The sequence below is a fragment of the Canis aureus genome, chromosome 1, assembly GCF_053574225.1.
Source record: "Canis aureus isolate CA01 chromosome 1, VMU_Caureus_v.1.0, whole genome shotgun sequence".
Lineage (NCBI taxonomy): Eukaryota > Metazoa > Chordata > Mammalia > Carnivora > Canidae > Canis > Canis aureus.
Genome location: NC_135611.1, coordinates 35,723,363 through 35,749,506, shown reverse-complemented (window position 1 = coordinate 35,749,506; position 26,144 = coordinate 35,723,363). Strand labels below are relative to the sequence as shown.

The window sequence follows — 26,144 nt, the reverse complement described above, 5'->3', positions numbered from 1 at the left end:
ACAAGGAAGAAGGGGGGTCCACAAAAAAGATGAAGTTGTAGAGAAATCTGCTTACTGTGAACCGGTATCATTCATTCAATAATTAACGTATTGAGCAACTATTATAGACAAGGCAATGCACGGAGGCTGTAATGGTGAGCAAAAATGGACTGGATCTCTGCCTTCAGGAAGCTTACAGCCTATGAGAGGCCTGACACTATTCAAGTAACCATTATTTCAATACAAAAACATGGCACACCTTGAGAGCACAGGGGAGGTAAGTGACTAGAGGGGATCACACTGGCAGTTGAGCATTAGCTCTTGTGACAGGCATGGCATGACACACTATTCAAGTTCTGTGTTAAAATTCAGGGCAAAGCTATCACAATTTAGTCTGGTTTCATAACATTGCTTAAAAGGTAGACATACCCTGTCCAAGTTAGGCAGGAAACCATTTAAAAGTCACTGAAAAGCAAAGGATTAACATTCCTTAGTTTGTACACCTAATTCTCTAGAGACAAAGAAAGGGGGGGAGAGAGAGAGAGAGAGAAAGAGAAAGAGAGAGAGAGAGAAAGGCATGGGGGTGGGGAGGGAACAGAATTCCATTAGTTGTTTTTTTAAAAAAATAATTTTACTCTAATGATGCCTTTAAGGTTGATTTTAATTTTTTTCTCCAATATAGTCACTAAGGATATTCCACTTACAAGATGTTCTATTTTGGTTTCTTTCTTTTAAAACGACATGTGTGTCAAGCAAACATTCCAGAGAACGAGTTGTACCAGCAGGACTTGGGTATAACACCACAAGGAAAGCCTCTGAATCCAATTAGGGCACCATCAAGCCAAACAGCTTATTCCAAAATTCTTTTCTGATATAATTTTTTTATTAAGATTTTCTATACTCGCCTAAAGGAATGTTGACTATGTATTACAATGATGGAAGCTTCAAAAGTAGCTAGTTGTAATTCATCAACTTTTCCAGAACCCATAAAAATAATTGTCATTGTTATTAAGCAAGTAGAAAAAAAAAAAAAAAAAGACTGCCTCTTCAAGGAGTAAGCATATGAAGAAACAAGTAATGGTGCTCCCTACTAGATTAGGAGTCCCATGAGGAAGACAGGCACCAAAAGGGTTTTATTCTAGGGGGGGGGGTGCCCCCACCCTGTACCCAGGCCACAGAAAGTACTTAATAAATATTTACAAAATGGATAACTATATCATGGACAAATATTTGGCAATAATGAACACACAAGGCCTACCTTCACTAGGCTAGGATTTATTTTAGCAGGTCTCTAGATTTTTCACATAGAGGAAACTGTTTTCAACGGTGCCTTCCTGCAGAACTCCAAATATTTTGAAAGATAACATAACAAACACTAGAGTTTGAAATTGAGAAAATAGCAAAGCCAGCAGGAAGGATGATTAACACTCATAAGAATGGTACAGACATTGGCGACAAATTTTTCAGGTGAACAAAGACTTACATGCTGCTTATTGTGCCCTTTTAGAAAGACAATCCATCAAAAAGAAAAAAAAAGAAAGAAAGAAAGACAATCCATCAAAGACAAACAACAGAAGAAAACAGCTGGCATAATTTACTTTTGAAATAATCTTTTAAGAAGTCTGTATTTTTACATAGCAAAGAGTGGTGAAAATTAACATTTTTGGGAGCCACCCCTCCACCCCTCCATGAACATTTCCCTCTTCCTTCTCTAAATGTATTAGGCAACTGAGACTTTTCTTCAGTCTTTCTTCATCTTCTTTCTCCTAACTGGGGGACTCAGAAAGGCAATTTAGTTTCATAGTCAAGAAACTGGAAAGGCAAATTATCCGACTAAACTGAAACTAAATCCCAATTGCCTTTATTTTTCCATTGTTTTTAAGCTTCACGTGCGAGAGATTGATCTAAATAAAACATAAAACCACATGGAATACTATACAATCATATTTTTAAGCTGAGATCAAATTCTGTCATATCTAACATTGTGAACGTTTGGCTCTGGATCGACGCTTTAGACTTTTGATTCACTAAATACATCCAGTAGAAACTGGTAGGACTACAAGGCCCTCTATATAGCAGCCCAGTGTTGTGGTGGCAAACATCTGACTATATAGTATATAACATGCTCAATGACTAGGAACCATTCTTTAAGACTGGCAGCTAGCAGCAAGTCCTTGTTCCACTCTAAACAGAAAATACCACCTCTCTTATCTCACCTTTCAGCTGAGAATCAAATATCTCCTGTTCTACCAGTATCTTACAGGGAGCAAACACAAATGGAGAAATGATCGATTTTACTGTGCTCTATGTTAAAGCTTCCTGAGAAGTAAGAGAATGTTTTGTTTTATCCTTTAGCTTATTTGGCACCCTGGTGACAATTAGTATGTGCTGAGAGAGAGGAGGGAAGGAAGGAACGAACGAAGGAATCAATGAAGGAAGGAAAGAAGGAGTGGGGGGAGAAAGGAAGAAAGTCATTTTAAATAAAAACACAGAGTTGTAAATTCCATTGAGAGAAAACACGAGCCTTGGGGCCAGAAATACTGCATCACCAATATTCTGCATCACCAATACTGCATCACCAATATTCAAGAAATGTCAATGCCTTCTACTACTTCTTTTCCTACTCCTACGCGAGTGGAAAGGGGGCTGTTAAAAGGTTTTGAGGAGAATAAATTCTAGAAAGCAGGTTATTTATGATCTAGATCAACTGGGACAGTGAAATTTCTTTGAAAGCTATTTCCCTGGTCTTCTGCAGGATTCCAGAAAAGCAAAAACAAGTTGTTGAAAATACACTCCTGCACAGAGCCACCTGTGTTGTCCACTGGTCTCAGGATAATTGCTGAGAGCAGCAGAGACCAATGAGCACTCAAGGAAAATGACATTATCCTACAACAGAAATGCCCTGAGGAAAGTAACCAAGCAAGAGGGTTGACATCACCTACAAGAATGGGAGAGAACAGCTAGAACTGAATTTGGCTCTATTTCCCACCAGCTGGGAAGTTGCAGTTTATTTTTACACTTGTACTTGCAAAAAATAAAAAAGTACAGTAAAAGAAAAAAAACCTATTTTATTCAAAAGACTTGTTGCATAGTTGGTGAATTCTTACTGAACCATGTTGAAAATTCAGTTATCAAACCGTCTACATCTTGTTGAGCTACCAGTTGTTGCTTTTAGTTTTGTGAAAAGCCTGAGCTAGACAAGATGTGTCGCTATAGCAGCCAAACACAGGAAGTTGCATTTTACTCCTGTTTCCAAATATGCCTAGTGTCAAAATCTGAAGAGAAAAAGAAGTTCCGTTTCATGATTCTATTAACTTCAGATTCTTTAAGGTCAAGGCCAGTAAATTTAATGGCCTTTAAATTCAACATAGATACCTAAGTCCTAAAGGACTCATACTTACTGAGACTCATCATCTACTGGAGTGGCTAAGAAATTATTACCAAGGGGCTGTGTTTATTCTGTGCCATTCCCTTTTTGAGATCGAACAGGAACCTTGTGCTCTTTCTTTTTGCCCCCAGGACTAGATACCCAGCAATAAAAATAACATGGCACTGCAAAACCATAAGTACTTATTAATGAAATCCTTATCAGTTATTTCCAGTGTGCATAGTAAAACTTCATCTTTAAGTCTTGGGATGCTGAATCCAAAATATCAGGGTCAAACCCAAGCGAAATGTTCTCACTTGGAAGAACACCAATGTTCTGTGACCATTAATGGTCCTTAGGGTCAGTGTTTAGCCAATTTTAATCTGCTCAATGCCTCAAAAGACTAAAGTGACAGGGTCACAACTAATGGGTGTGGAGCTTGGCTGAAAATTCCTGTACACCCCCGAACTCCCACTCTACTTTGGATTCAGATCAGGGTCCAAAAAAATTGGGTTTTCCACGGAGCTTTTTAGGAATGTCTTGTATCTCAGCCATCCCAAGATCTGACTTACTTCCAGGGAATTCCTGGTCCAAAAGATGCCAAAAAATTAAATAATCTCTTAGGTGACTGGAGTTTTAAACCCTCTCGAGGGAGATCTAGGATTGCTCAATTCTGATGCACTCATCTTACTTGTGGGCTTAATGGCTTGAGGACCTGTTCCATTTATATTAAAGAATTTGACCTTCACAGAGGTGGGTGTATTTCCGAAGCACTATCTTCATGCCTTGTCACAAGATGGACAAGTCTACCCAATCTGTCCTTCCCACTGAAGAGTTTAACAAGAGATAGGAAGCCATTACCAAAAGCCTGCTAGGTATTTTGCAGTGTGCATGGGGCATAATACAAATGTGTTTAGTCACACATGAATCATCTTTGAATTACCAACCTGACTCAATGGGGCTGCTGCATTTTCTGGCAAGAACATTCTTGTTCTGACTTTACTCTGACAGGTGTTTTAACACTACCTTTCTTTAGCATGCCTATTCATTCTATTTCTTATTTTAGCAGCTTTTTGTGAAGAAACATGTCACTCTGCTGCATATCAAACACATCTAAGATAATAAAAGCATACAGAGTAAGAAAAAAAATCAAACACAGAAAAGAACGAATATATATGTAGTGACATTTGGGAATAAAGCACTTCTCTAAATAGTGTGCCTCACATTTGGGGACCTCAAAGAAGATTATAAAACTAGTCAGGTGGTACTTACATAGTTGCCGACCACACAGGGATTAGCATCCTCATAAGCATTGTTTTTCTCAGCATTTACCCAATCATGAGGTAATTATTTCTGACACAAATATGACAGAAACGGTGTTCGCATAGACTAGTTTTCATTCTACTCCACATATACTCTTTACATGCCATGCCTCATCTCTTAAGTGGCACCGCCTAAGGATATTGATTGGTTCCGATTGCTAAAAACACCTTGAGTGCCTCCTGTTCCTCAATCATATCTACTGAATATGTGGCACTGTTGCAGGTGAGTGGGGAAGAAGCTATAATCTGTTAAGAAGTGGAATTGAAGAAACCAGAAAAAAGGCAATGGATCCAATGTATCTATGGGCCATTGTGAATGGATCTCAGTTTGTAAACCTGTCTTCAGGGCATTGTTATGGCTGGATTTTGTCCCCCAAATTCATATGTTGAAGTCTTAACCCCAAGTACCTCAGAATGTGACTATATTTGGATATAAGGTCTTTAAAAAGGTATTTAAGGTAAGATGTCATACGAGTGGGCCATAATCCAATTACTGGTGTGCTGGTAAGACAATAAAGATTGAATAGATCTGTACGTTCATAGGCCATATGAGGGCACAGGGAGAAAGTGGCAAGAAGACAGCCTCAGAAGAACCCAACCTTGATCTTGGAATTCCAAGTTCTAAGCACTAAGTTCTTAGACTCCAGAACTGTAAGAAATTGAATTTTATTGTTTGAGCCAACCCAGTCTGTAGTAATTTGTTATGGCAGCCCTAGCAAACTAATACAGACTTTTATAATTGTCCGTGAAGCTGTTTATTCATATATTCAAGACAGAGTGAAAATGTCACACAGCTTCCAACTTCATTTCTACTCTACCCCACCTAACAGAGGGGGAAAGAAACATTGTTTAAAGTCTTCTGCTATGATCACTTTATAATGGCTTTATAAATTAAAACACCATCATTTAAAAAATGAGGTATTCGTGTGTTCTGACATTCCATGGTCTGATGACTCAAGGGGATTCAGTCTTTTTAAAAGTGTACAGTTCTAGATTGTTTTTAAGATCTCCAGTTTGAGATTTTTATTCTTTCCGTGTTTTCTTTAAAAAATTGGCAGCCAAGTACTTTCCAAGCGACAGAACACTAGTTGCACACATATGTATATAATTCCGTTTTAGTAGACTTTAGGAAAATGAAACACTGCTCTGTTAGGCACACAGGAACGTTCAACACGAGCTCAGTTAACTCGTCCTGGCTTATTCCAAGTTTCCATCCTCAGCCGGCTCCTGCACAGACAGCCTGGCCAGTCAGGACACATTAACTTTACAGATGTAGAAGAAATTTTGAAAAACACAGAATCCCTTTAAATAGATGAAATCGGCAATTGCAATCCTGAATCATTCTGTCAGGCTGCCCTTCTCAGTCCTGTGGGCTACCCAGCTGTGGTCAGAAACATTTTTCTTCTCGAAGGAAGGTCCAAGGCGATACCCAGCAGGCCCTCTTCAGAGCACCTTAGACAAACAACAACGGCCTTTCCTCGGGGAGGCTGAAAAACCCTTTAGAAAAAGCTTTTAAGAGACCCCAATTAAGACTAGAATTTACTTCATACTGGGCAATGTGCTGCAAAATAGGCACATCACTGAAAGGAAAGACCCCTGGAGTACAAACAGAGGCAAAAATAAAAAGCCAAATATTTCCAAGAGGAACATATGAAAAGAATTTTCAAATAAATGATTGCTTCCTTGTGACGTTTTCAGAATTTGCTGCCCACATTTCTAAAAGAGAAAAGGGCTCAGCCTCCTTTTTAGAAAATATATTTTACTAAAACCTTTCTTAACAGTTTCTCCCACGCGTTATTAAACACCTGTTTCATCCAGCCCCATGCTCTGCCACTTTGGTACCTCCAGAAGTAATTAGCATGCAGCCACCTCAGATGAAGTTCACGGGGGGGTGGTCTTCCTAAAAAGGCAACAGAATCCAAATTCTGTGTCCCTTCCTTAAACAGCAATTGCCATTCTGCAGATAACTTCATTCCCTTCGAATGTAACTACATTTACTTCAAACCTATTGTGGGAAATGAATTATTTCGCAGTTTTTAATATTAGCAAAATGTACGTAAGAGCAAAAACATTTCTGGCAACAAGATTTTGCCAAAATTGTACTTGGCAATCAGAATACTTGCTCAGGAACAAGACATATTAATGAGCAAATTTATTGAGACACTGGGTACAGAACATCAGTGTTTTTATTTATTTATTTATTTGTTTGTTTATTTATTTATTTATTTTTAAAGATTTATTTATTTACGGTAGACATAGACAGAGAGAGAGGCAGAGACACAGGAGGAGGGAGAAGCAGGCTCCATGCCGGCAGCCCGACGTGGGACTCGATCCCGGGACTCCAGGATCGCGCCCTGCGCCAAAGGCAGGCACTCAACCACTGAGCCACCCAGGGATCCCCATCAGTGTTTTTAAACTAGACATTTTATAACTTCTACTTCACTTCAAGAGAAGATACACACTGTTAATGAGAAATTTTCATCTGAAGCCACTTCTTAAACACTGCTTATCTCCAGGGGATGTTCCTCATGTTAAGAAACTTCTGGAATATTTGCTGAAAATACAGATTTGGAGATCCCTCTCCAAAAGATGGATTTGGCTGCTGCCCAGTAGTATTTTTTTCCCCAGCCATACTAGGTGATTCTCACCATCAGGCAAGTCTGTAAAATACCATTATTATCACTGTACACAGGTTTTAAAGTTAGTCCATTCATCTTTAAAACATTAAACTTTCATAAAATATTTTTTTAGGCTGTAACAACAAGAGTAGGTCAAAGTTGAGTTCTCATGTGACAATCATTTGAAAAAGTCTTTTGAAATTAATTAAAAGCTTTTTGCTAAAGAGAAAATCTTCTACATAAAAATATTAATTGTGATTAACTATAAGTGGGTATTTTTACATATCACAGCAAGTTTGCTTTGCTACCTTATGATCCAGCCAAGCTATCAGCCAAGTAGAGAGCCAGAATAAAGATGCTTTCTTATAGTAGGTCTCAAAAAAACTAAGCTTCACATGAGCTTTTCTCAAGAAGCTACCTGTGTGCTCTGTCCAAATAAGGAAATAGACCCAGAAAACATAAGACACTGATCTGGCAATCTGGAGATCCAATACAAGGGAAGTGGAAGGACTCCCCAGGATGATATGAAGAGAGATCCAGGGCAAGAGCCGGGCAGCAAGCTTAGAGGAAATCCAGTCCAATTTGGATTCACTTCTTAAGGGTGAACTTGACAGAAAAAAAAAAAAAAAGTGTCTGAACATACTGAGAAGGGATTTACAGGATTGGGGGAAAGATTTGGAGATGAGTATGCAGGACCCTTCGCAAGCAAACAAAAACACCAGTAAGGAAAGCAGAAGCCATGCAGGAAAGAAAAAGTAATCATGGTTTACCACAAGGCTTAGCTATCATCAGCTTTTACGTAGTTATACAGAATACTAATCAAAAGTACAATAATATAAGAATGCTGGGAAGAGGAGAACATGGGAGGACAGGAAATGCATGATGGGGCAGTAGGGGTGTGGGGAGAGACAGGGTCAGAGTAGATATGAAAAACAAAACTGCATCTTCAATTTCCATACTGTGAGGTCAGGAATAATGTGTCAAGATGAACAATCAATAATTAGCAATGTAAGCATGCTACTTAGAGACTGGAGGTAAATACTAAAGAATTAGTTTAAACAACTGTACACTTCTTGGACACTACTTAACTTTCCACTCAGTTCCTTGCACTCTATTAATATCCAATCTGGCCAGACCAAGCTGTTCAGTTATTCAACAAACAGCTGTGTCAGGCATAGATCTCAGAATAAGAAAGCAGACTGAGGAACAAGATAAGATCCCTTAGCTCCCAGAGTTTAGGTTCTAGTGAAGGGAGACGATGACAAACAGGATAATCTGAGAAATCTGTGCAATGAAGGAGCTGAAGAACTTAGACTGAGGGGTGGGTGGACAGGCTCCTCTGAAGAGGGCTGGAAGCTGATCATGCTAGAGTGAAGACAAGGAGTCAACTTTGTAAAGAGCTAGTGGAAGAGCATCCCTTATGTCCCACATAGAGAGAGCGGCAACTGCCAAGGTGACAGGTTAAGAATGAGACATGTTTGCTGGATGATTGAACCCAAGAGTAAAGCTGTAGGACAAAGGGGTGTGCTGGATGGGGGAGGGGCAGGGATCGAGGATCATAGAGGATCATGTGTGGCCTTGAAGCCAGAGTCCGAAATCTAGATTTCATTCTAAATGCAATGGGAAGACACATGATTTAGGTTTTAAAGCATGACTTGTGCTGTTGTGCGGAACATGAATTGCAGAAGTCTGAGAACAGAAGCAGGAGATCAGCCCAGAGTCACTACAACTGTCCACACCATGAGTGGTCAGGGCTTGAATGGTGGCAGTAATGATAGAAGCGAGGGGCCTGGAGATACATTTTGAAGGGAAAACGTGCAGGACTCGTGGATGGTTTGGTGTGAAGGGGAAGGGGAAACTCAAGGACTCCTCGACTTCTGGTGAGGATGAGTGAGTGGCTGGCGGGATCATTTGGTGACATGTAGAAAGTTGAAGGAAGAAGGAGTGTGGATGGTCAACTCAAGCCTTCTGTTCATACATTTACCTGCAAGATGCCCATGAGAGACCCAAGCAGACCTGTCCAACACACAGTTGCATATCTGAGCCTGGAAGCACAAGGTGAGGGCGGAGTTACAGATGCAGACATGAGCATCACCCCATTTTCATTTCTCCAGCCTCTCCCTCAACCCGGGGTCAGGCATGCACATCTCCCTGTTGGGTTATCACAGCCAACCTCCTGGTCCTGCCTTCGGGTCTCTCCCAGGAAATCAATGCCGCCCGTGGCTGGCTGGTTCATCCTCCGGGGGCAAAGCTCTAATCATTTCTCATTTGATAAAAAACCTTCAGTGGCTCCTACCACCTTTGTCCTTCTGGCCTTCCAGAGCCAGAATTCTTGTCCCCCCACTTCCTACACTTTTGGCCTTCCTGACTTGTCCCCACAGCTCTCCAGGGTCCCTTTCCTTCCACCTTCCTTTCTGCCAATCTCCACCATGTGGGTGAACCTTGTAGGCACAGACCCTTGTAGGCAGTGTATGATTTCCCTTTGAATATCCCCTCACGGCCCAGCACAGAACCTTCCGTGTAGTTACTTCAACTGGATGAAGGTGCCACTCTTTTTCCTCTTAATATCGCTTCACAAACCAAGCTCATGTGCAGGAATATATCCACCCAGCACATATCAACACAGGTTAGCAGGTTCTTCTTAAGCAGACCACTTCACTCCTTCCTTCATCAACCCAAATTCCCTTAGTGTTATACTTGCCAGGTTTATATGAATAAAAACATCTAGACCCTTGAAACAAAAATAAACAAAGGAGTAGTAAGCAAATATAAATAACAGACCAAACTTTTAAAAGTAACCTTATTTGTGCATTCCCTTCTGGAGAACAAAAACCATTGTTTTTGCTTTGGGTTCCCCACCTTCAGGGAGCAGTGGAATAGAGGGTGGATCAGGAGTGTTTATTTTCTTAAGACTATTTCTACCTTAAGAACACTTTTACAGAAGTTGAGTCCTCACTAAATATGTATCTTTACTCCCAGGAAAAGAGACTCCCAAGAATAGGCAGTTAGCCTCATTACACTGAAGTCCCTCAAGACAAGAAAACGTTGGAATTCTCTATTCAAATTAAGGAGGCTTAATTAGAGGATCAACAACCCAGAGTCCTTGTCTCCCTCCCTACTACATCAAGTAGGCAAAAGGTGAAGTGTCACTCCCCCACCGATTGTTATCCTCTTGGATTTCTTTTTTTTTTTTTTTTTTTTTGAATGTTTTTTTTTATTGGAGTTCGATTTGCCAACATATAACACCTAGTGCTCAACCTGTCCAGTGCCCGCCTCAGTGCCCGTCACCCAGTCACCCCATCCCCCTGCCCACCTCCCTTTCCAGTAGCCCTTGTTTGTTTCCCAGAGTTAGGAGTCTCTCATGTTTTGTCACCCTCTCTGTTATTTCACGTATTTTCTCTCCTTTCCCCTTTAATCCCTTTCACTATTTTTTATAGTCCCCAAATGAATGAGACCATATAATGTTTGTCCTTCTCTGATTGACTTACTTCACTAAGCATCATACCTTCCAGTTCTATTCACGCTGAAGCAAATGGTGGGTATTTGTCGTTTATAATGGCTGAGTAATATTCCATTGCATACATAAACCACAGCTTCTTTATCCATTCATCTTTTGATGGACACCGTCCTCTCAGATTTCTGAAGATAAAATACATGTAAGCTAAAAATATCTGGGATAGAGGTGCCTGGGTGGTTCAGCTGGTTAAGCATCTGCCTTCAGCTCAGGTCATGATCTCAGGGTCCTAGGACTGAGCCCCTCATTGGATTCCCTGCTCAGTGGGGAGTCTGCTTCTCCCTCTCCCTCAGCCCCTCTGTCCCTCTGCCTCTCCCTGCTTGTGCATGCTCTCTCTCTATCTCTCTCTCTCAAATATATAAACAAAATCTTTAAAAAATATATCTGGGATATTACTCATCCACAAGACCTGATGAGCTATAGATCAAAGAGAAGTAAATGAAGTTCAAATGTTCCCTCATTTTCTTTCTCTCCAAGTGAGTGACATTTGCATTATGATCAAACAGACTAAGAAGAAAACTAAACCCAAAAAGAAGATGGCTATAGTAGGACCTATATTTTTGTATTCATCATGGAATTCACAAGAAAAAAAAGTGCATGAAAAACAGCCAATGAACTTAAAACCGAGTCCAATGACAGCTAGAGAAAAGCTAATAATATATGTACAGGTCAGAAAATGGCTTTAATTCCAGTGGAGGTCCAGGTGGACACAGGATGTGGAAGCCCTGGCTATGATCATGTCCAAAGCAGAGGAAAGCTGGGACTGTCACACTACCTCTTCATAAACAGAAATCCATTCTCTCTTTTCCTCCCTCCATATAGATTTCTCTTCATGCACATATTTAAAAACAGAATCTTTATTTTAAACCTGCCTTTTGATATTGTTGCTATTTATTGTAAAAATCACTTTTCAAAATTCTTTTTTACAACATTTCTTTACAAGATTTATTTATTTGAGAGAGAATACGTGCACGGGAGCAGGGGGTGGGGCAGAGGGAGAGAGAATCCTCAAGCAGACTCCCAACTAAATGCAGAGCCCACACAGACTCCATCCCAGGACCCTGAGATCATGACCTGAACTAAAATCAAGAATCAGCTGCTTAAGGGGTGCCTGAGTGGTATAGTTGGTTGAATGTTGTACTCTTGGTTTCAGTCGAGGTTGGAATCTCAAGATCCTGGGATAGAGCCCTGTACTCAATGAGGAGCCTGCTTGGGACTCTCTCTCCCTCTGCCCACCTTCCCCCCGAACCCCCACTCCTTGCATATGTTCTCTTTCTCTCTGTCTTTAATAAATAAATCTTAAAACACACACACACACACACACACACACACACACACACACACGTTGGCCACTTAACCAACTGAGCCACCCGGGTGCCCCATATTTTACATCATTTTTAAATGGTTTATTCCATGATATGACTGTATCCCAATTAATTTTAAGACTTTCTTGGTGTTCAACTGCTATTTCCATTTTTTGGCTTTTAATAAACCTTGTCCCAGTGAGCAAGTAATTATTTCCTTTTCAAGATGCTTCTGAAAGTGGAACTGCTGGGTCTGAGTATATGCACATTTTAAGGTTTTACATATGTATCATCAAGATGCTCTTCTGATAGGTTGTGCCAATTTTAACTACCATAAGACAATCATCTGAGAATCATTCTTTTAAATCCTTGCCCAATTCATAGGTGATCAATGGCATCTTTTTTTTTTTTTCCATTAAATTGCTGAAACTATTTCATACACCAATTGGTAAATTATGTTTCCTCTTTGGTTAAGTAATGTGGGCAAGTTAACTCTTCAGCTTTAGTTTTCCCCATCTGTAAAATGGGGATATTAATAGTAATTACCCTATAGGGATTTTGTAAGGATTAAAAAGTTAATTTAAGCAAGGCACTTACTTACAGCGAGATCACAGTTATAGCCACCAGATACTTTGAAAAATGCCTGTTCATGTTCTTTACTTGTTTTTCTATCTGAGCCTTTATTTTTTTTCTTATTGATATTTTTTCTTACTGGTTTTTAAAGGTCTTAGAATATTAAGATATTAATCAGTTTCCATACACGATGCAAATATTTTGACAACCTTATGATTTCCTTTTTCAATTTGCTAATGATGGTTTTTTTTTTTTGCCATACATAAGTTTAAAAACTTAGTATCATTAAATCATTCACGTTAAGTCAGAACAAGTTACAGAGATCCAATATTCGAATAGGATAAAGATAGCAAAGGAACAGATGATTCTTAACTCTAGTTTGTAAGACAGAATTGATAAATTTGACTATGTGAAAAGTTTTACATGAAAAAAATAAAGAAATTTAAGAAGAAAAACACAAAAATGTTTACAATACATAAGCATAAGGCTAATCTCTTTAACACAAAAATCTGTAAGATTTGTTACAAGTAATTCAGAGAAAAAAAAATACAAATACTCCACTTCATTCATAACTAAAGTGGGATATCCCTTTTTTCATAAAGATTGACACGGATTTTTTCAAATTAATTGTGCACAACATTGTGGTCATGTATTAGTTGTGCAGAGTGCTCACTGCACAAGGGCATCTAGACAAGGAAATGAACTGGGACTGAATTTCTGCTAATGTTCCACTTGTTAAATCATGTGCCTGCAGGGCTGCCTCACCTGGAGGGAGTCACTTCAGTTTCTCACAAAGCACTATATGGTCTAAGAGAGATCTTGATATGCATGCAGTGTTGGTGAGAGTTCAGAAAAAGGAATTCTCAAATACTGAGAAGATATACATACAGCCTCCTTGAGAGTAATTTGGCAAAGTCTATTAAAATAAAATACACAAATCTCTTGACTTGAAAATTCTATTGCTAGGATTTTACTGGTCCACGTAGTTCAAGATGTTTAGATAAAGATGTTCATTTCAGCATTTTTCGTAATAGCATGCACACAAAAGAACCCTGATATAATATAAAAATACAAATGTGGGGCACCTGGGTGCCAGGTCATGATCTCAGGGTCATGGGATCGAGCCCCGTGTGGGGCTCTGTGCTCAGTAGGGAGTTTGCTTGAGATTTTCTCTCTCTCCCTCTTTGCCCTCCTGCTTCTTTCTATAGATAGATAGATAGATAGATAGATAGATAGATAGATAGATAAGTACATAGGGGTGGCTGGGTGGCTCAGTCAGTTAAGCATCTGCCTTCGGCTCGGGTCATGATCCTGGAGTCCTGGGATCGAGCCCCACACTGGGCTCCCTGCTCAGCAGGTAGCCTGCTGCCCCCTCTGCCCCTCACCCAGCTGTGCTCTCTCTCTCTCAAATAAATAAATGAAATCTTTTTAAAAAATACAAACACAAAATATAAGAATAGAGTTCTTCTAAAAATTATATCTACATATTATAGAATTGCTTATTTATAGGATTAAAAATATCAATACAGATATTTGTAGTTGTAGTACACAAAAAACTTAAACACCAGAGCAATAACTATATAAAATGTCTTGCTGGTGTTTTGATAAAGATACATACTTGAATGAAAACTTTCTGAAATGAAAACAAAAAAGTTGCTCATTCTGGGTTATAATTGGGAAGAGACTGGGGTTCTGGGAGGGAGAAAAACTTACTTTTAGCCTGAATTGTCTTCTAAAGTTTTACTTCTGATCATGTGCATGTTATTTTCATAAAGGAAAATAAACTCTATATATTTTTGCTTTCATGATTTCTTCTTACACCAGGTTTACATAGAAATGGATAAATATTCTGGGCAGGACCTGGGCCCTGACCAAAATATGAAAACCCAACAACATGGATAGACAGACGTTCTATCATGGCCTAGGTGTGATGCTGAATACTTTATTCACTTATTCACTTGTTCCTTCATTTTCTAAAAATTAAAGAGTGGCTTTCTCTGCTCTTTTAACTCAAGGGCTGAGGCGAAGCTGCCAAGAGTTGGTCTGTGTGACACAGTGGGGGAGATGGTACTGAAGAAGACAGAAGAAATAGTTACTAGACTTAGATACCACCCTTAAGACAACAAAGCCAGAGTAACAATCCTTGAGGTAAAAAACAAATATAACTCTCATTCATATGGTCATTGGCTTAAAGTGATCAGGCTGTTCATTGAGAATATTTGGTGATTCATTGATATATTCAACAAATTTTTTTATTTTATTTTTTTTTTATTTATTTTTTTTTTTAACAAATTTTTTTAAAAAAAGATTTTATTTATTTTTTCATGAGAGACAGAGAGAGAGAGAGAGAGAGAAAGAGAGAGAGAGAGGCAGACATGCCAGAGGGAGAGGTAGGCTCCCCGCAGGGAGCTTGATGCAGGACTCAATCCCAGGACTCTGGGATCACGACCTAAGTCAACTGCTGAGCCCCCCAGGCACCCCTCAACAAACATTTGTGTCCAATCTGCCATGCCTCGTAGTAGTTGGCAAGGGGAATACTGAAGTCTCAATGCTTCTAGGGTATGAGGCCAGAGGGTACCAAAGCCACCCTATTTAGAGACATACCTGTTGAGCCTGCACTTAGAAATAATGGATCTAATACTGGCAAACCAAATCCAGCAACACTTATAAAGAATTATACACCATACCCACATGAGCTTTATCCCAGGAATGCAAACTTGGTTTAACATCTAAAAATCAATTAATGTACTATGCCATATTAATAGAATGAAGGACAAAAAGCCATATGAGTATCTCAACAGAGGGGGGAAAAGCCTTTGACTCTTGAATGATAAAGATGCTCACAAACTAGGAACAGAAGGGAACTTTTTGATAAACAGCATCACTGCAAAACCCACAGCTAATATGACAGTAAATGGTAAAAACTGATTGCTTTCCCCCTTCTCAGGGAGAAGCCAAGAACATTCACTCTTGGGCTCTGTCATGGCAGCTTTGCTGAAGAAGACCACCAGCCTTGTGGGTCTGGCCGTTATGTGAGTCACACAAGAGGCTAAGAATACTGTACACAAAGATTCTTAATGTTCTTGAGCAAATTCCTAAAAATGCAGCATAGAGAAAGTATACAGAATAGATTACAAATGAGAAGCTGAGTATGGCTAAAGCAGAACCAGATGTTAAGAAATTAGAAGACCAACTTCGGGGTGGCCAACTAGAAGAGGTGATTCTTCAGGCTGAAGTCTGGCAAGAAAAATGATACAGTGGAAATCATGGGAGCTTTTAGTAGAAGAGCCCCCTGCTCACCAATGGAAATGGCCAACATAATCATCATTAAATGACTAGTGTGTTGATAGGAAACTGATGTAATTAAATGTTCTGTTACATTTTTTAAAAAAAGTTCACTCTTGCTACTTCCATTTTCAACATGATAGTGTATAATGGGTGAAGGCAATTAGGCAAGGAAAAGAGATAAAAGACATTCAGACTGGAAAACAAGAAGTAAAATTATATCTATTTGCACCTGACTTTGTATATAGATCTTGTATGTAGAAAGCCTAAGGAATACACTGAAAAGCTATTGGGACTAAAAAAATGAATTCCACAAGTTTTCAGGGTATAAGATCAACACACAAAAATTTATTTTTGTATATCTATATGCCGGCAAGTAACATTCTGAAAATGAAATAAGAATAAAATTTCATTTATTATAGCATCAAAAATAATAAAATATATATGGATAAATTTAACAAAGAAACACCAACACTTATACATTGAAAACTACAAAATATTGTGGAAAGAAATCATAGATGATCTAAACAAATGTAAAAGCATTAGTGTTTACAGATTGAAAGACTTCATATTGTTTTTAAGACTTCATATTGTTAAGAGAACAGTGTTATTCAATACAATCCCTACCAAAGTTCCAGCTGGCTTTTTTGCAGAAACTGACAAGACAACTGATTCATTCAAAATCCAAGGGGACTAGAATAGCAAACAGAATCTGGCAAAAGAAGAACAAAGTTAGGGCAGTTGGCTGGCTCAGTTGGTAGAGCACACAACTCTTGATCTCAGGGTTGTGAGTTCGAGCCCCATGTTCAGTGTAGAGATTACTTCAAAATAAAGTCTTTAAAAAACAAAAAAAAATTTTTTTAAAGAATAAATAAGACATACTCTTCTGTTTCAAGACTTACTACAAAGCTACAGTAATCTATACAGTGTGGCATATTAATAAACATACAGATCAACGTGACAGAAGTGTTCAGAAATAAGCCCTTACTACGTATACTGTCAATTGATTTTTGACAAGGTGCCAACACAAATGAATAGGGAAAGAATAATCTTTTTCAAAAAATGGTGCAGGACAACTAGATATCCACATGGAAAAGAATGAAATTGGAACCCTACAACACACCACACACAAAAATTAACTTGACATGTATCATAGCCCTAAATGTAAGAGCTAAAATTATAAAACTCTTAGAAGAAAACTCAGGTGTAAACCTTCTTGACATTGGTTAGGCAATGGTTTCTCATCTATAACTCCAAAAATACAAAGAAAAAAAATGGAAATAAATCAAAATTTCAAAATTCTGAATTGCAAACCATATCAAGAAAGTGAAAAGACAACCGGAATGGGAGAAAGTATTTGTAAATCACATATCTGGTAATGACTTATCTCTAGTACATAAAGAATTCTTTTATTCCAATAACAGAAAGTCAAATTATCCAGTTAAAATTGGGCAAAGGATCCAAATTGACATTTTTCCAAAGAAGACATACAGATGGCCAACATGTACATGAAAAGATGTTTAATGTCATTAGTAATTAGGAAAATGCAAATCAAAACCACAATGAGATACAACTTCACATTTACCAGGATGGCTATAATCACAAAGATAAATAACAAGTATTGGCAAGGACATGGAGAGATTGGAACCTTCGTACATTGCTGAAGAGAATGTAAACTGGTAATAGCTGCTTTGGAAAACTACTTGGCGCTTCCTTAAAACACAACATAAACATACAGTTACCATGTGACCCAGCAATTCCACCCCTAGAAATATGCCAAAGAGAAATGAAAACATATGTTCACCAATAACTTGTACACGAAGCTCATGGCAGCACTATTCACAGAACCAAAACATAGGTAAAATGTGGTACATCCATACAGTGGAGTGCTAGCTGGCAATGAAAAGAAATGAAGTATTCATACACGGATGACCCTTGATAACATTATGCCACGTGAAAGAAGTCAATCACAAGAGGGCATTTGGTAATTCCACTCATACAAAACATTCAGAATAAGCAAATCTACAGAGACAGAAAGTAGATTAGTGGTTCATTAGGGCTGAGTAAGCTGGGAAAAGAGATTGATGGTTGTACAACACTGTGAATACACTAACAAATAACGAATTGTACATTTTCAGTGAGCAGAATTTCATGGTATGTTAATCATATGTCAATTGTTTAAAAAAAGAAACAGAAATAATGGCTCTAACTGCATGTTTTCAGAAATAATGATTAATAGTATTCCTAAAACCTGGAGAAATAGATACAGCCCTAAGCTGAAAAGTTCAAAAGAGCCTAAAATCAAGAGAGTGAAAAGCAAGTTAACTTGCGGCCTATAATGATTATTTTACAAAAGCCCAAATCAAGTATCTTTTATGGTTAAGCATAACTTTTTGTTTAAATTACCTTTTGTATAAATCAGCTGCACAATATCTCAACGTGATTAGTCATTTTATTGGGAATTATAGCAACCTGGGTATTTTTTGCTGTACTGGGTAACGGCTAGGACAGTCATATTGGAAGAGTCTGCTCCGCTTCTTAGTGATCATCTATGTGATAATATTCCTTGCTTTCCGTAAAGGCAAAATTCACCTTTCTAATATTAACCCTCACAATATTTTGCAGCAAAAGAACTAAGTTCAGGGCAGTACTTTATACCTGTTGTATTCAAGTACCGATTTAATTCTATGCTTTACTAGTGCAGAAATTTAAAATATCAACTCTTCCTTAAAATGAAAAAAAAAGTCACTCTGCTTTAAACTAAGACAAAGGAAAAATAAATAAATAAACTAAGACAAAGGAAACTAAGCTTCACTTGCACAAGAGAGTTTACTAAAGTCATCTTCCCCCGCCCCCCATCCCATCCCCAAAAGCCATCAATATGAAGTCTCTGATGTTCTGGGGGCACTGTACAACCCTGTCATCAACAGGCAGGGAAGGTGTGATCTTATTTGGGATTCTGATTTTTCTTCTTCATAGGTTTTTCTTTTGTGGGCATTAACATAAGCCCCAGCAAAGCTTCTGATTTTTTAGGGTGTGAAGCTCTGCAGTACAAACCAACCCATGTGGGGGGGGAAGCTGGAATGATAGAAGGCTATCTAGTTGGGAGACATCCTGGAGCTGATTAAAAAAAAAAACCTTCATCTGTGCCCTGTCACTTCCTTTCAGCAAGATCCTGTTAATGTTTACACAATTTAAAAAGTGTATCAGATATCTCAAGGAATAACGTAAATGGCCCCTTTGAGGTTTGGGTGTGTGTGTGTGTGTGTGTGTGTGTGTTTTAAAGGTTGATGGAAAAATATCAAAATAGGACCTTTTAAATTCATTTCATTATCCAATCACAAGGAACGCCACCAAAAAGTTGTTTATCCCTCGCCCGCTGGAGAAATGCCAGGCGTACCTTCCTTCCCCTTTCTCAAAGAAAATGGAAAAAAACAAACTTTTAAGGCAGAGCGCTGCAACTCGGGCACGTCACGCACGATTCCACGAAGCGAGTGTTAGCCCCGGAGGCCCGAGCTGGCCGGGGCCGCCCCCCGCAGCCTGGGAGCGCCGGTGCGCAGCCTCAATTATCGTTTGAAACGGTCAAGCCTTTGCCTTTCAAAAGTGAGTTCCTAAGTACTCAGACTTCGGCCAGGATAAGAGAAAGCGCTCAGCACTTCTACTCCGAAAACAAACCATCAATCAGTTGACAGGCTTGAAAGGATTCAGCTCTAGTCTGTTCGGAAGCCAAAGCGTCAATACAGAAAAGCCTGCTGGCACGTTTACCGCGCTCTCTTAAGTTTTCGCGTTTTAAAAACACCGCAAGACGCAAACGGCGTTTCCCGTAACTTTCAGGCTCGCTCGGAGGAAATTCACAGAAAACGCCCGGGCGAGGCACCTCGCTCGGGAAAATGGAGCCTGTGCCTTTAAGGTAAAGTCGGCTGCGTCCCAGGGCGCATTCCACGTCTCCGCGACAAAGAGTCCGGGCCGCGCTACCTCTCGGCTTTGTCCCGGGGCCCGGCGGGTCGGGCCGAGCCCACGGAGCCCGCGGAGCCCGCGGAGGAGCCCACCGAGCCCGCCGCAGCCCGCGCAGCCCGCGCAGCCCGGCGGCCGCAGGCCCGGCGGCCCCGAGCAAGCCCGGCGCCCGCGCGGCGGGGGCGCCCCGTGCGCCCCGGACTCACCGCTGCTGGGCTGCGGGGACAGCGTGGACACCGAGGTCTGGCCCATGGCCCGGGCCTCGGGGCCGGGTCTGGCGATCACGCGGCTCCTCCGGTCCTTCGGGCATCGGTCCGCGCGCAGGCAGGGCTCCAAGCGCGCATTGCCCGGGCTGCGCGGAGCCGCCCGCCCGGTGCCCTCACCTTCTCCCCGGCGCGGGTCTCCCAGCCCGGCCGGCCGCGGCCGGCGAGGCGGATCCTGCCCGGCGGATGCCTGTCATTCCTCTATGCAGATTAGCTGGGGTCAAGGGTCACGGGGGAGGAGGGAGGGGGAGGGCGAGGGGAGGGGAGGGCGAGGGGAGGGGAGGGGAGGACGGGGAAGGGGGCAGGGGTCTGAGTGGTGCGGCGGGGAGAGGCCCAGCGGGCCCGCGGCACCCCCGCCCACCACCACCCGGGGTAGTAGAGACTTCAGGCGACTCCCGCTCAACTTAAAAGGTTCAATGTCAAAGGATCCTTTAGGGCTCCAAGAAAAGGAATTAAAGTACTTAGTCACGGTACTTAATTTAACAAAATGTGTTCTTTAAAGTTGATTTCTTCCTCACGTTCTCTTGGCAGTACTGCAGCACTTGAAGCTCTCTGTGGGCTGTGGGGCTTTCCTCGCTTTAAAAACTATCTTCCTTTTAACAAACAGTAAAAAAAAAAAAAAAAAAAAAAAAGAGTTAGGGTCCTCAGGTATGTTGAACAATAAATCTGAAAAAGATGGATCTGTGCGTGGGATCAGCAAAGGACAGGCCTTGCTCTCCACCACCTAAACTCCAGGAAAGCTCACTACTCCTGTGTTTGAAAAGAATCACTGTGAAATCTCTGAAACCTTGTGGTCAAGGTGTTTAAAATATACAAAAAGGTGAGAACAAAAACAATCGGTAATTTGTTCTAGAAGCGAACATTCCGCAGAAGTTGAATTAAATCCTCCCATAAGCAAATCTCAACCCCAGACTTATTAAAAACATGTATACAGATAAATACTCTTGGTATTTACAATTGATGAGTAATCTATATGTATATGTAGTGCACTATATCTATCATAGTGCGTAAGACTGGGTAGTAGTCACATAAATGTGTTCACTTTATGAAATTTCACTGAGCTCTGTACTATGATTTGTGCATTTTTCTGAATGTATATATTTCATTAGAAAGTAAAAAAATAATAACCGCAATATATTTAGGTCCCTTGCCACAGCTTTCACTTTTTAGATTATCCTAGACATTCCACTCTAAACTACATAATACATATAACATTATATGTATCTTATAATACATTTATAACATTATATGTATTATAAAATAATAGTTATTTAATACCCTAAGCATGAAATTTTTTTCTGTAATATTAAGATCATACACAGTCTTGCTTTAGTTTTTGAAAGACATATGCTTGTCTGTTTCATCATAATTATGTAAGTTGCCCTATTTTGTTCACACCCAAATAGTCTACCATCTATTGTGAAGACTTTTTCCCCCTAGAATAGTGTGATCAGTTATCTACTTCCCTTTGCCTAATTCATTTTTAAGAAACCTGATTTTTTTTTTTTTTTTTTTTATGAAATTGAAGATTGACCAAGATGTGAGTTCTAATTAGGACAACAAAATCAGTCAACTACATTTCTTTTATAAAGGGCAAACCTGTTGTATTTTGGGAACACATCCCACCTGGGGACTCATCAGTGAGAGTAAGCAATTATAATGGCTCTTTCTTATGCTAATGAATTTTCCCTTAAAACAACAACAAAAATGCAAGTTAAGTGTTTTCTCAACTTAAATTGAGAGGAGAGAACTTCACATTCTTCCTTCCATTGATCAAGCCTAACTGATAAGGGGGGGGTCATTCATCATAAGAAACATACAGTAAATTTTGCATATTAAAAACACATTAATGTCCGGGGGCCTGGGTGACTCAGTCAGATAAGCGTGGGACTCTCGGTTTTGTGATCTGAGGGTGGTGAGATCCAGCCCTGAACTGGGCTCCTGCGCTCACACGGAGTGGGCTTCAAATTCTCTCTCTCTCTCCTTCTGCCCCACCTGTGCTTGTGCTCACTCTCACATAAATAAATAAATAAATAAATAAATAAATAAATAAATAAATAAATATTCAAAAGTTATGTAAATTTAATGATTTTTTTTCATTGACAAAGGTTAAACTTGAGGCTATTTTTGCTATCATTACTTCTTTTCCTAGAGAAATTATAATGTATTTCTATTCTACAAATTCTTATTTGAAACATCAAAGGGGTAGTACTCTGTAGTTCTGTTCTTTCAGGATTTGCTAAATCCATCTATATTTACCTTATTCAAAACCTTTCAGGATTTGCTAGTTAATATAATCTGAGCCTCATCTGAGATTCCTGTAATCCCCCGATCAGGTTACACACTTTTCTCTAAAACTTTTCCAGTTCCATTACATTATCCTTGAAACATGTCAACCAAAACTGTAATAAGTGTACATCCAGGTTTCTTTATAAGGGTGCGACAGTTATGCTACTTTGTTGTCTATTTATCACGGCTAACAAATTATACTAATGAACATAGAAAAAATCTACAGAAATCCATGAATGCCATTTATAGTCATCATGTAAAGGTTAGAATTTATCATCTGACGAGTATTTTAAGATAATTTCCCCCCAAATTGCCTTTTCCTTTCCTTACAGAGATAATCTATTATTCAGCCAATTTACAATATTAGTAAGGGCTCTGGGTGTTAATCCTATAGTTTATAGTTTAACTGTGGTAGCATTTAATGTCATCGGAAAAACACGGACATTTCTCTGCATATTGCCTCTTTCCAGGGAGGTTGTTTTTTTGTTTTTTTTGTTTTTTTTGTTTTTTAAGATTACATTTATTTATTTGAGAGACAGAGAGAGTACTCAAGAACAGTGGAAAGGGCAGAGGGAGGAGAAGCTGACTCCCCACTGAGCAGAGAGCCAGATATGGGGTTTGATCCCAGGACCCTGGGATCATGACTTAAACTGAGAGAGATGCTTAACCGACTGAGCCACCCAGGCATCCCTCCAGGGAGTTTATAAAAATGCTAAATAAGGTTAGTGCCAACATCTAACTCTGAAAAAGCCGTCTATTTATAATTCCTCAGCATTTACCCCATTGGTCCTGCTCTTTGGTCTGTATTTCTAAACCAAACTCTTATCCAGTGGTATCCTAGTAAATACTCAACACTGGGGTTTGTCTAGGGGTGGGAAACAAGACTGATTTGTGACTTGTACATAGTATTTGCCAATTTCCTAAGATAAATACTCCTACAATGGCCAATTCAACAAGCAGTCGACTGGCTTGCAAAATTTATGTCAACTGGTTTGCAAAATTCCTGGAAATTTAACAACTGGCTTATATGAGCTGCCTTCAGCATACCACTACTTTCATCCTTTATAATATGCTGTCATCAGATCGTACCATGACTGAAATTGAGGAATAGTCTATGTTAAGCTTTCCTAAAAATATAGAAGGATGCCATCTACTGATTTTTCCACCCTACAGTCTTAAATATCTTTCAATTCCTGAAAGATTTGTGTATTCCCAGAAAGAAGTTAAACTGAGTGCATGAGTTAAATAGAATTTCCCCTTACTGAATCTGGTTTGCCTTTTGACAAAGAGGTTATATGCCCATATTGAGGTTTTCAAGCATCTTACCTTATCACACAGATTTCACTGGTCTGATTTGGAGTTATGAAGCTCTCCTACCTGTGGTACCCAAAGTTATATTTGCAGCCCTGGTGGATGAAGATCACTAGATCTACTAGATAAAATAAAAGTAATCTAAACTTTAGCCATCCATTTGTGGAAAAGTCTGTACCTACTAGGTCAAAGTCCAAATTGTAGACACATAATTTGGTGGCTAGAGAAGATGCTGTATAATTAGAAGAGTCACCGCTACCAAATCCTATCCTTTAGGTGACTGCCAGGTTTTTCTAAGTGGCCATATCTAAGCTTGGAAGAGAAGAGTGAGGTCTTTCTCCCTCAGAGCACAAGTGCCATGAGTACACATCCTGGGGGGGGGGGGGCGGTTCTGCTTTGGCCAGATGCTGCAAGACTCATTTTGAGACACCAGCAGTTGAATAGGAAGAAGAGGTAGGCAGACTCCCAGCAGAAGAGATGGCTGGTCAGAACAGCGGTGGCCCAGGAAGCAATGTGGCTGGTGGTGGCCAGGAACAGGTAAATGAAGATTCTCTTAATTGGCACCTTTATTCCTGGACTTGGCCGTGGAAATTCGGTGAATCACAGACATTTCCCTGACCAAGGGGAATTACAGTCAAAGAAAAACCCTTAGAGGGAAGGAAATGAAACTTAGTGATTAAAACTGAGTAATTTCCCAAATAGGATTTTTGTTTCCAGTGTATTAGTTTTCTAGATACAATGGTTAGAAGAAATAACAGAAATTCACAGGTCATCTAAAACCATTATTTTAGCCAATTACTCTATTTACCATTGTCAGATTTATTAAAAACAGAAAACTGTCTTCTCTGTTCTGCTGATGGAGGTGCTAGAGGGCAATATTTTTTATTTTTATTTTTTTAGTATATATATCTCCGAGACAAGCACACTAGAGGGCAATTTTTAAAGTTAGAAGGCAATTTTAACACAAAAGGTTCTAAAAACCATGTAAAAGAATACATAACTCAAAAAAAAAAACATAACTCAGAAACTAAAAGCTAATACATTAGCAAACATTTTTAAGTACTAAAGTGCTTTTTTAGTATAATATCTGCCAGGTTTTTTAAAACTTTGTACTACTCCAAAACTTGGCTACATTTTGTGAAATGAAGCTTATTTAGAAAAATATAATTACTAAAATGCAAATATGAGTTTTACTGGATCTTATAATTTCAGTTGAAATTCCATATATGTAACTAGTGGTTACTTTTTAAAAATGTTATTCTATAGCATTGCAACCAAATGCTCCCTATGCCTTTTATTTGGACACTTCTGAGAGACTGTAGTTTTACCATGATAGTATAAACAGACGAAGGAGAATTTTGGTTAAGAAAAGAATTACAACTTTGGGCATTCTAGTTATATGAAACATCAGTAGGAGAGAAAAACACATTCCCCAAGTATTAGAACAGGAAACAAACCTGTAAAACAGGATTTTCTTTCCTATTGTTCTCATATTTTATATTATTTATATCCTGAGTTTTCCTTCTACTTCTTGCTCAAGCTAAGATTATCAAAATACCTTGCCCCTGCCTTGCCCTGAGTGAGTCTCTGCAGAGGGTGTGGTGTATCTCACGTATGCTTACTTAGTGATTGAGTTGGACAGTTGGAAGATTTATCCAGGAAAATAAGACCTTATGGGATGGTGCTGGAATTTCCTTTCCCGCAAATTTTCTCCACTCCGGGAGAAATAGTATGTAATTCATTGCACTTCATTCCGCAAGAAAGATAAATTACTCATCTGCAGCGTCTATGACTCTGACTACTGCTATAAAATTAATAATCTTTAATTACTGATCAAAATCTACAGAGACCAATCCTTAAAGACATCTTTAATAGTTGCTACCCAATTTACATAAAATAATTGCTTAAAGTAAGGTCCAAATCACTAGTGGTGTTGTTGTTGTTGTTTACAAGATTTTATTTTTCTGAGAGAAAGAGAGAGAGAGAGAGAGAGCAGACACCAGCACAAGCAGTGAGGATGGACAGAGGGAGAGGAAAAGGGAGAAGCAGACTCCCCATTGAGCAGGGAGCCTGACACTGGGCTTGATCCCAGGATGCTAAGATCATGACCTGAGCCAAAGGCAGACACTTAACCTACAGAGCCACCCAGGAGCCCCCAAATCATTGTTTTATTAACCATCATGTCCATCCCTAGGACCTGCCAAAATATCTGGCACATAGATGGCATTCAATGCATATGTGATGAATAAAAGAATAAGCATTTATATTACCTTTATAATTATAGCAATTTAAAGTATGGATAAAAAATTCATCTAGAATTATATGTATGATTTTGATATAGTATACAGACTCCATAGCAAAATAA

General features: G+C 39.4%; 1 protein-coding gene, 1 long non-coding RNA gene and 1 pseudogene across 8 annotated transcripts in view; 2 read left to right on the top strand and 1 right to left on the bottom strand.

Moving 5' to 3' along the window:
- PHACTR2 (phosphatase and actin regulator 2) overlaps nt 1-26,144 on the bottom strand; it is a 206,573-nt gene that overhangs the window by 108,009 nt on the left and 72,420 nt on the right. The window contains exon 1 of one of the 6 annotated variants that reach the window (XM_077895532.1): nt 20,300-20,418. The exons of 2 other annotated variants lie outside the window; for them this stretch is intronic. Coding sequence is in view for 3 of the 4 variants with exons in the window: in XM_077895550.1 (XP_077751676.1) it covers nt 20,123-20,168 (46 nt within the window). In the remaining variant the exon portion in view is untranslated. Of the gene's footprint in view, nt 1-20,122; nt 20,419-26,144 lie in introns of those variants that run through there. 3 more of the 6 variants (XM_077895550.1, XM_077895553.1, XM_077895525.1) reach the window with 3 other exon arrangements.
- On the top strand, nt 15,660-16,049 carry LOC144312659 (NADH dehydrogenase [ubiquinone] 1 alpha subcomplex subunit 5 pseudogene; annotated as a pseudogene).
- Nucleotides 19,388-26,144, top strand: part of LOC144312682 (uncharacterized) — a 114,892-nt gene continuing 108,135 nt past the window's right edge. For both annotated transcript variants that reach the window (XR_013378230.1, XR_013378222.1), the window contains exon 1: nt 19,388-19,872. This is a non-coding gene — a long non-coding RNA (uncharacterized LOC144312682). The remainder of the gene's footprint in view (nt 19,873-26,144) is intronic.